The 18,705-nt window shown below is 38.2% G+C and overlaps 1 protein-coding gene across 7 annotated transcripts in view; it reads left to right on the top strand.

The window, feature by feature from the left end:
• Positions 1-18,705, top strand: part of COL11A1 (collagen type XI alpha 1 chain) — a 155,893-nt gene that overhangs the window by 38,918 nt on the left and 98,270 nt on the right. For all 7 annotated transcript variants that reach the window (XM_072128035.1, XM_072128041.1, XM_072128037.1 and 4 more), the window contains exons 4-5: positions 854-1,016; positions 15,419-15,547. In XM_072128035.1, the coding sequence (XP_071984136.1) occupies positions 854-1,016; positions 15,419-15,547 (292 nt within the window). The remainder of the gene's footprint in view (positions 1-853; positions 1,017-15,418; positions 15,548-18,705) is intronic.

The following is an 18,705-nucleotide window of genomic DNA, read 5'->3' as shown; positions in this document are numbered from 1 at the left end:
CTCTTATGTGCTATAACATCTTAAAAAGAGATTTAACACAACTGTTATGACAAAAGGGTAAGAGTTTTTTGTTGTACACTAATAGGAGGTGCAAAGTTAAGAAAGTTGCGAGTTTGGTCCATTAAACTTGCTGCTTATATGTGTTGCATTCATTAACTGGGACACTGAATATCTGAACAGCACTCAACTGAACAACAAGTTTGATGGATTTGTGTGGAACCTGCCTTTGACCAGACAGTGTAAACTACTGTATGCCAGATTTATCCATCAGCATAAGCAGAATAGCAATTTTAGTACAAGGTTCCTATGTAATGCTAAGCTACTAAAGTAAACTAGCGAGAGACACTATTCAGAGACACAAATTTTGAAAAAAAGTAAAAAAATATATAATCAAACATTCTTTAGGGCTCCGTCACCCAATATTTTTATTTCAGGAGTTTGAAAATGCATAAAAAGAAAATTAAATGCCATTTCTTTTTTTAACCAAAAGGTTGGGCTGAATTTACAAGGGGCAGACAATCTGCTAAATTTTTCCCTAGATCATCGCAGCAATAACCTGAAATGGACAAATTTGAGTCCCATTGTCTACTGGTTTTAAAGTTTCACTTAATCCATGCCCCCAAGGCTGTGCATCAATCTTCCCAGCTTCCCCTGCTCTATAAAATGCTGCTTTATAAAGAACAATATGTTTAATATTGTAAATTCAGTCAGAAAACAACCGTGCATAGGTGAGGGATATTACAAATCCCTTTATGTTAGTCTGTTCGTATAGTAACCTAAACTTTATTGATTTCATTTTGAATCCAGGATACATGGAAAGACCTTTGTTACATTACTTTATTTATTCATATAGGTGGCATCGGATTGCTATCAGTGTTGAGAAGAATACTGTCACAATGATAGTGGACTGCAAAAAAAAGATCACTAAAGCCCTTCCAAGAAGTGACAGACCTGTTTTAGACACCACTGGCATCGCTGTGTTTGGGACACGTATCCTGGACGAGGAGGTGTTTGAGGTAAGAGAAGCCATGCCTTAAGGCAGATGGGAATACTTGTGGCACTGGGTGATGATCACACATGTCGAGAGAAATGTTGTACAACAGAACGGCCTCACTGTTCTTCTCGTCTTATGGGGCACCGTGGTATTCTTTATACTGCACTACCACAAATTATAGTATTACTATCTTTGTCTTCATGGAGTTTTATTTATTTGGTATGGTTTTTTTTAATCTTCCTCAAGTGTTAAATTGCATGAAGTTTAGAAGCAAAACTGGAGAAAAAAATTTAGATAACTTTGCTTTAAGATGCAGAAATGTCCTTGTTTTGTCTGTTCTTTTTCTATACTTGCTTTTCTGTACAGTGAAACGTTGACACCAGAGATAGTGGCAGTACTGAATGGACAGTACTCCTCTAAACCGATGGCACATTTGTTTCTAAGGTCCCTTTTCTTTTGGGCTGGAACATCCGGCCTGAACGCTGAGCAACCAGAACTGAACTAAGCATGTCAGTTCAGTTCTAATTGTCAGTGTTCGGGCTGGACTTTTCACCAGCAATGTAATTGTGTAAGTGGCCTTAGTGTACATCAACCGGGTTCCAATTTTAGAGTCTTCTGGGGAATGTAACCTATATGTGTAAGGTAAAGGCTTTTATGATTGATTGTGTATGAGTGTATTCTTGATATGCATATACTCATACACAACTTATTTAGTTAGTAAAAAAGCACTCATGCATTTCTTCATGACAAAATATAGATTGTAATTAGTAATGAGCGGATCTGATGAAGTTGGAGTTTTCCCTAGCTTATACCAGAACCCCCACCAGTAATAACTGTGATTGGTGAAAGCACCAATGGTGGGTGTTAACACACTAAATGTTGGCAGTAAAGCTGTCTGTGACCTTTAAGTCATAGTAGCCACCATTTAAATCATTGTGGCTGCAAATATAGGGAATGTTATTGCTTCCTGTGATGTCATTGCGCCATATTGACTTAAATGCCACCCCAACTGTTGGCTTTTAAAAAAGTTAACGCCTACAGTCGAGTTTGAGCCAAACTTCTGACCGGGGTTCAAGTCTGGGGTCGGTGACACATATCTGAATCTTTTCTGCTTTGCTTTGATTGAATATTTTAGATTGGTGGCAAGCTACTGCTGCCAATCATACTAGAGCTAGGGGAGGGGGATAGTGGATGGAAAATACTTTGTTTTGGCTGAATCTTTTAGATTGGTGGATAGCTACTTCTGCCATTCATACTAGAGCTAGGGGTGGGGCATGGGTGATGGAAAATGAATAAACAAAAACATTTACAAAAAGGGATTTTATGAAAAATATGTGTTTTAGAGGACTAGAGGGATTCTACACCAATGTCCAGGACAATTGGAGCAACATATGTCTTTTGTAAAGTTTGGCAAAGTTTTTCCTGAGACAAATCTTAGATCATTTTCTCATCTTTAATGTAGTTGAAGGTTTGACATGAAACAACTCACCTAGAATTTACAACTTCAATCTACATTCAGGCATTCCTAGTGTACACATTTCCTTCTTAAGTATCTTAAACCAATTATCATGGTTCACTGGCTGTTCTCTTCTGTAATTGTTGATGTAGAATATTGTGAAAATATTCTCAAAGCAGCAGAGAAATGTTAATGCTGACATATCTACAAATTTGATATTTTTTGACTTAAAAGATCAGGATATCCAGATTTAGGTGTCAACTGATCTCTTCCAGTGTTAAGAATACTCTTCAGGCACTTTCAACTATCGAGTAGCATTCCTTTCACTGTTGACTTTGCCTCTTTGTAACTGATATGATATGAAATGAAACTTTGGTCTAAAGCCAGTTATCCATAAAGCACTTTTCTGGCTTTGGACAGCGCTGAAAGATGCCTGTCAACTCCCTTCCTTGAAGTGAGAACAAGATGAGGGCTGCTCATGCTTCTGTGAGTTACTTGCAGTGGCACAATCCTGGAAGTAGTTTGTAGCACAGAGGCTATTCAAACACTTACCGTATTTTTTGGTCTATAAGGCGTACAAAAAATCCTTTGATTTTCTCAGAAATCAAAGGTCCGCCTTATAGTCCAGTGTGCCTTATATTTGAACCGTACTGACAGACAACAGCTGCCTTGAACTGTGCACAGGTCTGCCACCTGCTGGTCATTCATCCTTATAATCAGGTGCACCTTATAATTCGGTGCGCCTTATATATGAACCTAAATGTTTTAGCAGGCATTTATTGATGGTGCACCTTATACTCCCGTGCACCTTATAGTCCAGAAAATACTGTATGTTTTACTTTATTTAGATGCTGTTTTCTTAAAGGGGGTTATCCAGTTGAAAGATTGATCTGTCAACACCTGGCAATGGAGTAATAAAATAGAATGGTGTCCAAGTCCCGTTCTGTTTCATCCACAGTGGCCAGTGCTAGGGACTTCCACTCACCTTCTATTCAAGTGATACCAGGAGGCAGCCGCTATGAGCTGAACAATATAGAGGACCTATCATGAGGATAAACCATCATATTTTTATACAGGAGAATTCCTTCACAACTATGATTACTAATAGGGCTACTATGTTTCAAGCAGTGTAACATCCCATGTCATATGGAAGGCTACCAGGTCCAAAATACCTCCAAAACCAATAATCTTGCCAACCCTGCCAATAGTCTGTCAATAGGAGCAGAAAATGCAAATCAACCTGTAAGTACATATGTGGTAGGTCTAGATTAGTTTATAGACAGCTGCAAGCTCTACAGGTCACCTCTGATGTAGCTTTAGGAGTAACATCAACCCTCTCCTTATGCTTCAGGGCCTTCTATAGCATATCTGGAAAATAAGCCTTCCCCAAGTGCACTAGAACTCGGATTTGCATATTCAAAAGATAACTTTTTGCAGTGTTCCATCACTTTCCGCCTAAGCCTTTCATCCTGACTATTGCAGGCTGTAGCACTAACTAAACCAAGAAATGAAACAAAGAGAAATTCTGTCTTCTGTAATGTGGACTCCCAGGGTCAGAGCTCAGAAGAAATCAGTGAAGTTGTTTCCGCCAGTAGACTGAGGCTTGCAAGTACCGCAATAAAGACTGATGGCTCTATAGTGCACATAAATCACAGAGGACACAGAGACCTCCTACCGTGCCTAGAGCTTTGTTGAAGCTAGAAGCAAGTTCATGCCGCTTTTTCTAAATAGTTTTAGTGTACAGTCTGTTTTTTCGTATATAGATTTTTTTTAGTGTACTCTCTGTTCTTTGCACATGGTTTGCAAATCAAATTTCCTACAACATGTTGTAGAAACTAAAACAATGTGGAGACAAAATAACATTAGATGTTATGTGCAGGCTGATAAATGGAGGTGTCCATGACCTGCCATACAGATGTGGATCATGCAGCTATTAACATGACTATATAAAGTTGTTTTCTATTCTGGCTACTAGAATTGGAATCCAACCTTTTTGTTGCTTGTGTTGCTATAAAGGGACTTAGGAATAGTAAAATTGTTATTGCAAGCTTTAATACAATAATATGCCCCAATTGTTCAGCTGAAAATAGCTCCATTGGTTACAATTCACAGGTTGGAAAACTGCTTATTGGTTACAGTTTTCAGGTGGGAAAACTGATTATTGGTAACAGTTCTCTGGTGGGAAAACTGATTATTGGTTACAGTTCTCTGGTGAGCACACTGCTTATTGGTTACAGTTTTCTGGTGGGCACACTGCTTATTGGTTATAGTTCTCCAGTGGGAACACTGATTATAGGTTACAATTCTCTGGTGGGTACACAGCTTATTGGTTACAGTTCTCTGGTTGGAAAACTGCTTATTGGTTACAGTTTTCTGGTGGGCACACTGCTTATTGGTTATAGTTCTCCAGTGGGAACACTGATTATAGGTTACAGTTCTCTGGTGGGCACACTGCTTATTGGTTATAGTTCTCCAGTGGGAACACTGATTATAGGTTACAGTTCTCTGGTTGGAAAACTGCTTATTGGTTACAGTTTTCTGGTGGGCACACTGCTTATTGGTTATAGTTCTCCAGTGGGAACACTGATTATAGGTTACAGTTCTCTGGTGGGCACACAGCTTATTGGTTATAGTTTTCTGTTAGGCACACTTCTTATTAGTTACAGTTCTCTAATGGGGATATTGCTTATTGGTTACAGTTTTCTGGTTGGCACACTGCTTATTGGTTATAGTTCTCCAGTGGGAACACTGATTATAGGTTACAGTTCTCTGGTGGGCACACAGCTTATTGGTTATAGTTTTCTGTTAGGCACACTTCTTATTGGTTACAGTTCTCTAATGGGGATATTGCTTATTGGTTACAGTTCTCTGGTGGGAAACTGATTATTGGTTACAGTTCTCTGGTGGGAAAACTGTTTCAATTTGTAACATAATTCAAGGCTCAGCAGTTATCCTCCATAAGTCACCCTACTATGGAGGATGTGCGGATACAACTTCCAGTATTCAGACCTGTGACCAGAGGCTACAATAATACAGGTACCAATAATGGTCTGTAAAAGTGTACATTTTGTAAGGAAGTACCGAGAAGTTTTAGAGGTGCCGCTGGCTCAGCCACACATAGGAGTTGAAGTCTACATATGGCTATATATGTAACTTATAGCGTTAAGAGAGTTTTAAGAAAACTTTTGTCCTTATAACACAATTGCTGGGCTGGTTAAGAGAATAAAACCACTTTTGTGTTATAAACCATTTACTCGAAAAATATATTGAATTATCTATTGAGAGTTGTATTTAATGTATACTGTGAAGATGCACTGTGAATCCATCATTCACACGTGATGACTCTTCTTCACCTTGAGCCACAGCAATGATGCCTTGACACATTCTGAGCTCTTTTTTAAAATTATTGTTAAAGTTTGAAATTATAAAGCTAAGATCGAAAATATGGGAGCTTATGAGACAGCCAAAGTGTGTAAATGTCTGTAGGATTCTACAAAGTTAGAAAATTGATCTACCTTCAATGAACTGAACTAACCAAGCAATGTTGTCTCTTATTCTGCTACTATAAGGGAAGCCACACAGACATTCGGCTGATTCCTTATAAGACTATTGGAATTTGGTGTCCAAATGCCCCCAGCTGGGTGTTTATGATGGAAATTTATGAGGATCTGAAATGTCTAATTGTGGCTCCGGAATTCAGAGCAGTTCCCAGATGGGAGTCATTTCTTGCATGAACTGTGTAGGAGGCCACTATATAAACTTGCTGACAAACACACTTGAAAGGCAAATTTACATGATATAGCTGTAGCTATTGGTCCTGTCTGTACAATATATCAACTGCCATATTTTAAAGAAGAATGACCCCCAACCCTATCTTTGATATATACACTTCTATAATGAAATTTGACGAGTACTGTGATATTTCTTTCTGACTTCAAGATATTGATACAATCAATTTATTTTTGATGCAATGATTTGTACCCTTGTTACTTTGTTTTAGATCGATGACAAGGCTGTTTATATATAGACCTTGGGATGCTATTTTTTTCCTAGTTACAGTTATATGAACCATTTCTGTATTACTATACTCATTTACTGATCTGTCGGTCCCATTGTCTCTCTGGAAACTACAGATTGCTTGATATTCATCCACTTTTGTCTCAAGTTACAGCTAAATATCTGTTTTTGGTAGCAAAAAACAATGTAAAAAAAAAAAGCAGGGCCTATTGCCCACAACATCAACTCAAGAATCAGCGTACATTTCCTGAACTACTCCGGTTGAATTTAAGCTGCGCATTAATTGGTTGCTGTGGGTAACAAAGCTAATCTTTAACATCTCATATGCAAATCTTATTCCTTAGGTATGGCCCTGTGCATTAGACTCACAATGCACTGCTTTTTAGGAACAGGAAAACAGAGACAAAATGACATATATCACAGTAGACCCACAATGCACTGCTCTATAGGAACAGGAAGCTGAGAGTAAAATCACACATATAACAGTAGACCCACAATGCACTGCTCTATAGGAACAGGAAGCTGAGAGTAAAATCACACATATAACAGTAGACCCCCAATGCACTGCTGTATATGAATAGGCAGCTTAGAATAAAATCACACATATCAAAGTAGAATTCCATAAGCATAAAAAATCTATAAGTAACTAAATATGAAGTTGTCCTTCAAACAGATATAATAATGCTTTATAATATGCTAAACTGTTTGGACTGATTGAGTGTTTTAAATTACTAGAGATCAGTTCATGGATCTCTTTTAATATTTCTGAAGAATTGGAACACAAAGGATTAGAATGAATAACAAGCTCCAATAATGACTCTAAACAGGGAATTATACTTATTTTGCATTAATAGTCTTATGATACAACTGTACAAGTGTCAGAAAGGTAAAGGTTAATGTCTTCATAGAGATTGTGTAGTTTCCTGGCAGTGAAGGTGTTAATTTGATCACGTCTAGTGTATTTATTTGACCGTCTTGGATCTGGCACAGGAGGGTACTCAAGCTCGGAGCTGAAGAAAGAAGGGCGAAGTAATGAGTTTCCCAGAGATGAAATTTACAGGTCTCAGACGAGTATTTTTCCTGTATTTTTGTCCTGTAACATTCCTTCCTGATGAGGTTTAATCCACTCAGTGCAGCAGGGCAGAAGTAAGCGGAGAACGCTTTGCACATGTTGAATTTATAGAAGTCATCTGTAGCAGGTCTGCGGCGTACCTGTGGCGCCCTCTCAAAGCAGGAAGTTTCTAGCTAATACAATAAATGAGCTTTTTTTGGTAATTTAACTAATGCGAGTAATTTCTAATGACCTGTTTGATGGCTGTATAGAAGGCCCAAAAGGGGTAAAAAAAAAAACAAAAAAAAAATTTGGATAAAAAACACTTTCATTTTCAATCAGATGACTGAATTTACTACAATAGACCCAAGTGTAGACAATTCCCTGGGCAGCACAAAGCTCTCTGCTGTTTCATTATTTTACTATATCGTATGAACAGAGAAGTTGTCTGTATCATAAGGGTTTCATAAGGAACATTATTATCAATAGTAGAGAATTAAATGATGTGGTGCAACAGACAGAATGTGGGCACGAGAAACACATTATAATCACAAAACAGCAATTTAAATGTAGCGGCAGGACTCTATTTGTAATTAGGTAATTGAGGAGAAGAAATTATTTTTTTTTTTCATTTCTGAATTTTTTTTTTTTAATCTCATCCTCGGCCAGATTGCTGCCATGTGCAAAGTGTTATAAACAATGGCAACACAGAACTAAGTGGTCTTTTGGAGTGTGGGAAGAGGACTCTAGTCCTATCTATGCGTATGGTCCATGTCAAGGCTAAGTGTCTAGGGCAAAGTGAGCTATAAATGCAGGAAACAGACTACAAGAGTTACTGACTAAGTAGTTCCTGAAGAGGTAATAACATAGTGTCCATAGTAAGTTTCTGAAATATATTTCAGAAATGTATTATATTTGTGAATCATATTAATATATGGTGTAGTATAGGAAAATATTTCCACAGGGCTGCATTGCAGTGGTGGTGGTGTGTGTGTGTGTGTGTGTGTGTGTGTAGGGGGGTTGTAAGTTCATCTCCAACCATCTAATGGACATAAACAAGGTTTTCTTTGGAGAGATTCTTGTAAGATTATTCCCTTTCTAGGCCCAAGAGGCACACTACTGGAGTATAGGAAACTGGCTGATCCATTGGGGCAGAATCTATTAAGACTGTCACCATCTACAGCCCCATCTACTAAAAATGTCTAGCGACCTCCACCAGGTCATGTGAGTTTAGACCAGGTATGACCTGGAAGAGACTTCAGCTATAGCCTCCACCAGTTTTCTGCATTCATACCCGCGATGTGCCCACTGGCGGAAAATGCATAGTACATTACCCCATTGGGAAAAGCAGTGGAGAGTGAAGATGAAACATCCGCCTGATCAGACTTGGTCTGATCTGGCAGGGATCACTTCTGGACCTACTGCCTAGAGGTGGGAGGGGGGGGGGGCATGAATTAAGACTGACAAAGTCTTAATAGATTCCCCCATTGACCCCTGTTCAGAAGGATTTAACAGTGGACATTCTCACATTAGATAAAAGTTCACACAGCATGAGCAGCTCCTATCGCAATCCAAGTTGGAAGTTCTCCATATCCAATGCAGCCTGATAAGAGTCAAAAATAGAGTCCAAGCTGTGTTGATAAGTCCTGGACTTTAAGAAGTTCTGTAGGTCGTATTTCCTTTTGCTTATAGAGCATTGTATATTTTTTGGGTCTTTGAATTGTTCCAGTATGATTCCATTCTCTAGAAACACAAAGATACCTATAAAAGGGTGAAGATTAATGTAGAAAAAATATAAAATCAATTAACTCTTTATTTTTTCTCATCTGCAGCCACTTTCTCCCATCTACTACAGAAATTAGTAAGGTTTCAGGTAGCCAAGTTGTGGGCTTACTGCTCACCGGCTGTGATGGGCTTTCTGAGCATTGGATAGGCCTGCTGCTTGGTTCAGCAGATGCTCATTCTTACCTGTAGAGTTGTTACATGCTTAGACTAGTAACACACATTGTACAAAATGAAACGTATGTGCTGTCAAGCCCTTGTATCTTTCATATGGAAGATTTAGACAGGGGCACATTCCACTGTGTTAGTGTGTTCACAGCGAGCCTCATAAACATGTCTAGAGAGATATATTCCTGCCACTACACTACCACAGGGCAATAAACCTGCTCTCACAGAAGAAACAAGAGGATTCTTTCTGCCACGAGTAATAAAAAAAAATTCTCCATAGAGCACTATTAAAAAAATTCAAGGAACAGTATCACTTTTTTAAAGAACTATCAGATTATACAAAGCTGCAGATACAGCCACATGCTAGAATCAATCATACATAGAGAGGAATGGATTCCTTCTGCTGGGGTGTTTATAGTGTGTTTGTATATATATATATATATATATATATATATATATATATATATATATGTGTGTGTGTGTGTGTTTATGCTGTTTGTTTGTATATGGTGTGTTAATACTGTATAAATGTGTATGTATGGTTTGTGTATATGCTGTTTGTCTAATTTGATTTATATATAGTATTTTTGTGTATTTGATGTGTTCATATTGTATGTATAAGTGTATAAATGTGTGCATACATGTGTTGGAATGACTTTAAGCGGGTATGTATATGTGTAAGGGTGTATGAATGTGTGTGTAGGAGTGTAGAATTGTAAGTGTATGTATATAAGTATATATATGTGTATGAGTGTATAAACATGTGTGAGGGGTCCCATGCAGAAGTCTGCTGTGGGGCCCAGCCCCTCTTAGTTATGCCCCTGCTTTTAGCTACAACCCTTGCTAATAATATCTGCAGAGTGTTTCCATGTTACATATATTTTTTGGGGAAAATGCTGAATGAGATTGCATAAGGTTATGTGATATGATGCTTCCATTCAATGTAAACCTATACTCCTAGCATATTGATCCAGAGGAATGCAAAAGAGTTTGAGAAGAAAGGTGTTAATTGCATTGTATAAAGGGTTACAATGTTATACCCCGCTACAACGTTGCTTGGATCAGCATCTGATCCTAAACATTTATATGTTGTTATATTTACTTTCAAGAAAGAAATCCAAGCCCCTTTTTCAACCAATGCATCTAATTCTACGGTTTCACTGCTCTTACAGTAAAGATCCCTGCCTGCAACCATTGTAAAACTATCTTTCCTCTATGCATAGGGGATTCCCCTGTGTCACAATTATATGATCTTGGATTTGTATTCTTATCCTCCTGTCCCCTTTATTACTTTCATCACACTCTTCTTAGCCTGCTCTAGTTGAGCTTTGCCCTTTTTGTAAACTGGTGCTCAAAATTGTACACAATATTCCATGTGTGGACTGAGTAGTTATTTGTATAAGGACAAAACTATGTCCTTATCATGAGCAACCATTCCCCTCTAAGTCTTGAATCTAAGTTTATTGTCCACCAATCCCCCAAGCCTGTTTCCTCTGCAGTGTTACCCAGTATTTTACTATGGAATACATCATTATAATTACACAATGCACGAGCACGTTCACTGAATAAAGTTTAGAGTCAATTTAAACAAAGGGCAGATTCTGTAGAACGTGTTTTCATGAGGAATAATATTAGAAGGATTAATATTGATTCTAAAGATGATTAACTAGAAGTGATCTCTGGGCCAATGGTGTCAGGATGCTGTTATACATAACCTGCAGGAAGGAAACTTATCCTAGATGAGACTATGAGAGATGGAATAGACTACAATCTACTGACTACTATTAGACCTCATGATTGAAATCAGTTTTATGGTCCAGTATAAATCTATTCATCACTAGATTCGTCCACAAATGCTTAGTTATATGAGTGGATATAATTGAACAAAGATGAGCCCATCTCCGGGGGATGAGTTTATGTTTCACTGCCATGTGGACTTGTGTTCTGGATTAACCCCCAGCGGTTCCCCATTTATTTGGAGCTGCCTTATCCTCTCTGCCCTTTCCAATTTAATATCCCATTAAAATATTTACTTTGTATCTAAATATTAAGATGGGTACGCAAATTACATTAATGTCTGAAAATGTGTTCATTTTGTGGTTGAAGACTTTTCTGACTCCGTAAAATGTCAGATTTAATTGAAAATAAGATGGATTTCAATGTAGGAGATACAATTATCTAAATCTTTTGAAAACGAATGCATGCTCAGTTGAGTCAAGTGTGCATGTGTATGAGGGGGGGGGGGATAGTTGACAGAGTTCATCTTATTCTTCCTGAAGTGCTTGGGCTTGTGACACAATTTGAAAGTTAAATCCCGCGCTCAGTATGAATCAGCCCGATCGTCCGACGGCATGATCCCAGATTTCTGTTGCATGAAAGCTGGCGCAGCTGCGCCAAAATCCAGTCGCGTCCGACACAATCCCAGCGCAGACACCTATTAAATACTTGTCCAAGCCGTGCAAAACTTGGAAAGTCAGACGACTTAGTAAATAAGCCCCAATATCAGAGAGTAATCAGAGCTGTGTGATATAACGAGCCATGCACCTGTGTGACGTCTCATGACCAGGTGCAGATTTCTATCCACAGGAAGTAAACAATGAAGCTTCCTGTGGAATGACTGTAAGCAGAGACCTAGAAAACAGGGAAGAACTGATAAACAATGTATCAGAAAATACTTTAACTTTTCAGGACACAAACAGTATCAATTGTTCGCAGAAAGTGGAGGAACCCTTTAAGCGCTGCCCATCTGCTTATTTGACTCCTTGATGGTTAAAGGTGTTGCCCATTTACCTCGTGATTTTTGTAATGTGTGTGTAAGTGTGGGGGGTAGGATATAAGGTAATTAATTAGTATACATCTATTAATAGTTCTGCTCCGCTTTCTTGCTATGTGAAGTAAAGCCTCCTGTCTTTACCTCATCAGTCAGACATTTCTGACCATAAAACGGCCGCAGATGGAGGGTCATGTGAACTGGCGATTGTTCATGGACAGATAATGATCACATGACCCTCCATCTTTGGCCATTTTATGGACAGGAATCTCTGGCTGATGAGGGAACAGTTTGGAGGTTTCTCTTTACATATCAAGAAAGTGAAGCAGAACTATTAATACAGGCGGTCCCCTACTTAAGGACACCCGACTTACAGACAACTCATAGTTACAGACGGACCCCTCTGCCCACTGTGACCTCTGGTGAAGCGCTCTGGATGCTTTACTATAGTCCCAGACTGCAATGATCAGCTGTAAGATGTCTGTAATGAAGCTTTATTGATAATCCTTGGTCCAATTACAGCAAAAATTTTGTAACTCCAATTGTCACTGGGACAAAAGAAAAAAATTTGTCTAGAACTTCAATTATAAAATATACAGTTTCAACTTACATACAAATTCAACTTAAGAACAAACCTCCGGACCCTATCTTGTATGTAACCCGGGGACTGCCTGTAGATGTATATTGGTAAATTACCTAATATCCTACCCCACACACACTTACACACAGATTACAAAAACATGAGGTAATGTGGCCAACCCCTTTAACTCATATTACCATAAACAACACATTATATAGCTGTAGGGCAGAAGCTGTGGGCCGTGTTATAGATATGATGTGAATTCTCCTGTAGACTAATGAGACCTTCTCTTGGAAAAAGCTTCTGCTCTTCACAGTACATGGGGCAGTAGTCCATTTATTACCAATGTATATGTGCCACAGAGTTTCATCACAGCTCTCAAATATCCTTGTCCCAAAGAAAAAGACTTAAAGAACAATCCTGCTCCGCTACATAATTGAAGGACCTGAATATTTAGCAGCAGTGTGACCTGCTCTGTGATATGACAAATAAGGCCTGCAGTGCTGTGTAATCTGGGCATTACCATGGCACAGATGTTGTGTTTCTTGTGATATTTGTTACCCTGGGTGTTTTCTGTGCGCAGTGTGAGGCTGGGATTGATGTCCTGCAGGCTTCACCGGCCTCCTGCACTAATACTCAGCTGCCTTTACATCTCTATTGAAGCTCTGCTGGTTACTGAAGCTTCTGATGATGGCACAGTCATGTAACGCTGTATGTGTGCTGTGATCCTGACATCTGCAATATGAGCGGCATGAAAGTATTACAGTATGGATATGTTATCAGGTTTGAAAACATAAAGGGGGTCTTCTTACATATGCTTTCTAGATATTATTCATTGTTGAGAAAAACAACATTACTGCAGCGATGTATCATTAAAATAGGGCCCCATACCTACCACGTCAACCATGTCTTGTATCAACCACCATCGTAACCCCTTGTAGCTACACACCTGATGTTAAAATACCTGAAGCTGGTACATAATTACAGAATTGCAATTAATTCTGCTCTTTGCAGTGTCAGGTTGACCCTCAAACACTACCACTGGAAAACTTGTAGTGATTCAGTCCTTTGTCTCCATGGTCTAATGCAGTGGCGTAACTAGGAGAGACAGGGCCCCCTAGCAGGCTACTGCATGGGGCCCTTATATATGCTCATATTATATATACGTATTATATATTACAATCACATATAAATACACTCGTGTGCACACACAGCATATACATACACATACAGTGCCATATGCAACATACTCACATACAGTGTATACAGACACCAAATACACATCACAGATACTGCATATATACATCACAGTATATGTTATATACATATTATGCTGGACAATGTGCAGTACAATATAGATATAATTGTGTACATCCTCCATTCTTTATTGTGTCAAGTCAGATGACGGGGCCCCCTGACACTGCAGGCCCCATAGCGGCTGCTATGGCTGCTACCGCTGTAGTTACTCCCGTGGTCTAATGAGGTATGCATTACAAAGATGTCCTCAGAAATCTAAGGTAGTGATGTTCATGTATGAGTGCAGACAAGAATTGGAATTGCTTTCAAAGTAGTCATATCAATGCTTCCATTTCTTACAGTAGGAATGTAAAATCAAAGAAGGACTCTGATTGGTTGCCCCAGGAAACGTGAATAGTTGTATTATGTAATAAGTATAAGTGTTCATCAATTATGGCAGTTATATTATGTGCAGGTTATATGCAGGTAATCTTTTTGACTAAATAAAACTAAATATGGACAGTCCCATATATGTAGTGATATAAGGGCAGATTCACATTGACCTTTTATTTTCACTTTAGTGATTTTTCACTGATGCCATTCTGGCTTATGGATTGGTTTTCTCTTCCTGGATTTTAAGTGATGCCATACTGAACCATTCTTTTCAATTGGCTTATTCACACTTCAGTTTTTTCCTTTGATCAGTGGGAAAATTTTTTAGAACCCTGTTATTTTGTGTCCACTGGATCAGTGGAAAAAGAACTGTAAAAAAAAGAGTGAAAAAGCACATTGAAAAGAATAGTTCATTAAGGCACCTGTGTAAAATCAGGAAGAGAAACCCAATCTGCATGTATCCATAAGCCAATATGGCTTCAGTAAATAAAATGCGAAAAAAAGGCCAATGTAAATAAAGAAACCATTAGTCCCTGCAACAAACCTTATAATCTGGAGCCATTACTGCATTAAACCACCCTATTTTCTACCACTAGATAGCATTCTTGTCTGCATATGCAAATTAATTTTAATTAGGAAGGCAGGAAGTATAATATACTGTAACCACACATCTTCATTTAACTTAAGAAGCTGTTTTAGAGCAATAAATATTCAGCACTCGTATCATTTAAAGGATTTTATGTGCTGCAGAAAGTTTATGGTTAGTATTCCCTCACTGCCTCGTCTATGACTTGTACGTATTCATATGTAGCTATTTAATATTCTGGAATAGGTGATTCACTACAGGAAGTGAATGTAAGTATCATGGGGCCATAAAGTAAAATTTAGGTTGTCATGTATAACCTCTCTAGAATATCACTCTCTGATATAGTATTTTCATACCAGTTTGTCTCACTATTTTGTTTCCATAGGGAGATATCCAGCAGCTACTTATAGTCGATGACCCCAAAGCTGCATATGACTACTGTGAACATTACATGACGGACTGTGACACCCCAGCACCCAATATACCCCAAGCTCAGGATCCACAAGTGGACGAGGTAAGAGTTAATCATGCTTTGCATTGGGATTTAGGGTATTGATATGCAGTCCATTTTAGTAAGAATTTCCATAGAGGTTGTACAAGTTAAGTGGCCTGCATTTCAATGATCCTTATATAAGATCAAACTAAAGCTGAGGCTTTTAAGTTATTAAACTGAGTGAATTATCATGGAGGTCATGTAAAGACAGAGGAAAATAGATCCATGTCTGTCTGCAAATGATGATTTGAATATGAAAGCAAAGGCCAGGTTAGCCATTCAGAATTTTTTTTACTGTATCATGTCATTTTCTCTTAAATATGGTCACTTATGGTATTTGCCACCGCTGATATGTACCAAAGTTGTCAAGACTTCTTGAATTTTAGGACCATTTCACATGGTCAGCTTTACTGTGCATAATTTGGTCTGTGTGTCACACAGGTTTACTGGTCCACACTCACCTGAAACACACTAACATCCTCTTTCATGTTTGTGACGATAAATCTGGTGATATATGGCCTGAGTTGTACACAATCAATAGCACTAAAATTCTTGGCAAATTTGGCTTATCACAAGTAAGCTCCACCTGAAATGGTCCGGGTTTGGGGCAGAACCAAAGGAGACCTTAAAATCCACAGTATAGGGCTTTACTTACTGATCTTGGGGTTCTCTGTGATAGGACCCCCATGGATCACTAAAACGGATGTCCGATGTACCCCAGTCCCACCCAGAGATGATTGGATCAGCTGGATGCGCATGCGCAGGCAATGTCAACCTGTGCGTTCCGGCTCATTTACATATTTTTGAGCTTATATGCCCTTTCTTTATACATTAAAAAAACTCTTCCAATTGCTGCATAAAGAAATGGACGTCTAATTCTGGACATCTACCATCAGTCAAACTGATGGTAGTTGTCCTTTAAGTGAATAAATTATTCTTATATTTGTTATCATTTTTTTTCATTAACCACATTTTTATTATTTTCAGTTTTATCTCAGTTAAATATTCTGACAGTATGTTGGAATAGGATTTTTTTTTACATTGTATTGAGTGTTGTGCATTTTATTTCTATAATTTCACCCACCTCATCTTATCTTATAGACACATCTATGTCTAAAATGTACAGGGGTCTATAAATGAGACAATCTGTGTTACATCAATGAGGCCCCTGCTAATATATACTTTCTGTGTACTTATATATGCATATCAATGAGGTGAGCACATTTACTGGTTTACTGTATATACACCAGTTTTCTACTGAATGCTTAATAAAGTAATTAAAGCATAACTAAATGTTTGACAAAATGGCATAAATATAAAGTGCAGTTGATAATAGTAGACCTCAGAAGGCTTTCAGTTACACTGCTCACTGCAGGAGAAAAAAGAAGGCATGAGTGGCTGCTTTATTTAATGAAGTATATTAAAAAATATGTAATATTATCACCTGCACTTATAATTTCAAAAGGGGTTTTAAGGGTTTAGTTACTACTTTAAGAATTTCAGAATCATCCATAGGAGGCAAATAAAATATACTCTTTATCCCATTTTACTCTCCTGATTGGATCAGAAGTGATGAAAATCCTGTGACGTCAGTCTCGGATCACAAAAGATGATCACAGCAGTTATGTCACTGTCACTGTGATATCTTCTGTAACTTCTGATGCCAATGATTGGCCATGAACTCTCCAGCACTTCTGATCCAATCAGGAGACTGATGACACTCGGACGATTGATGCAGCCAATCATAGGTCCGGAGAAACGGCATAGGACTGATTGGCTTTCCCAATAATGTTTCAATTTGGTCAACACTGAGGTCTGTGACTGACGGCAGTTGTTACCTTACACAAACAGTGATATGTAAGCTATCACATGTAAGTAAAAGAGAAAGACGAGCCATGGATGGAACCCATATAGTATGGAACTGAAATCCACATGCAATAATCTGCATAATTCTAAGCAGCAATGCAGATTTCACATGAACTTCAGCATGGCTTAAGAATTTCTTAACCAAAACTATACAAACTATTGTTCCTTCCGTAACCTTATGAACTCATTTAGGTGTCAAACCTTAATGTAACAAAGAGCCACTGGATGGAGTAATACAAACCTATGGTATTTTGATGGTTTTAGTCTTAACTAAAAAAAAAAAGGAAAACATTAAGATGACCATGATCCACAGGGTCCATACAGTCTTTGTTTCTGTTCTTTCCCTTCAAAATGAGAACCATGTGTTCTTTCCATGGGAGAGATCTCTCTGGAGACCCCGGCTTCTGAAATGTACGATCCATTGATACAACCATCCCTTAGAGCTACTGTGTAATATGATAGCGCTGCTTCTGGTGGAAAATAGGAGCGCTGAGATCATCGTGGAAATATTCTGAGGCATTCAGGGAAAATATATATTTAAAAGAAATTCACCTCTAATGCGTTTTCCAGACAATGTCTCTATACTGCTGTAATTTGTGGTTTAAAATGGTTTTAACCAGTTCACTGCTCGCAACGACTGTGGCAAAAGGGTCGTAATCTTACTCACAAGCTAGATCAATGGCCAATTTCACATTCATGTACAAAGAAGTCCGATAAAATTGAGTCCCCAGCTTCAATGCTCTGCCACTTTTTGTTAGGTATGTACATGTGGTTTGCATTTTTTGCTGGAAAAGAAGACAGTAAAAAAATGAACTGTGATAGGATGGTTTATATCATTCAGTAATAGGGCTGGGCACTTCTAGGGCCAGAATTATGGTGGTTACTTACACAGCCCAGTTTTTAGTATCTGCCAATTTATGTAAATCAATAATTTTCTGGCATCTCTTCTTACTTGGTGTATTATGATATGAACAGAGAATGCCAGTTGGGATTTTATCTGTCCCAGGGTCAGAATACCTTCCTACGGCCATATGTTTTACTTTACTTACCAGAGAAAGAAATGAGCTCAAGGATTTTATGTCCCCTTTAACCATGGAGTATGTAGTTATTTAATTGTAGAACATTTAATTAAGTTACAGTTTGATATCAGTCTGTTTCTTTACACGGTAACCATAAAAATTTATATAAAAAGCTGTCAGGGCAGTGACACATTAAATTCCAGACCATAAAGGAATAAAGTAGGGAAAAGGAACTTAGAAATCAAATGTAATTGTTCTGAAAATGTTAAACCTACTGTATATGGGGATCGATTA

Source organism: Engystomops pustulosus, chromosome 10 (assembly GCF_040894005.1).
Source record: "Engystomops pustulosus chromosome 10, aEngPut4.maternal, whole genome shotgun sequence".
Classification (NCBI taxonomy): Eukaryota; Metazoa; Chordata; class Amphibia; order Anura; family Leptodactylidae; genus Engystomops; species Engystomops pustulosus.
The sequence above is the reverse complement of the archived record's forward strand: the minus strand, read 5'-3'. Positions and strand labels throughout refer to the sequence as shown.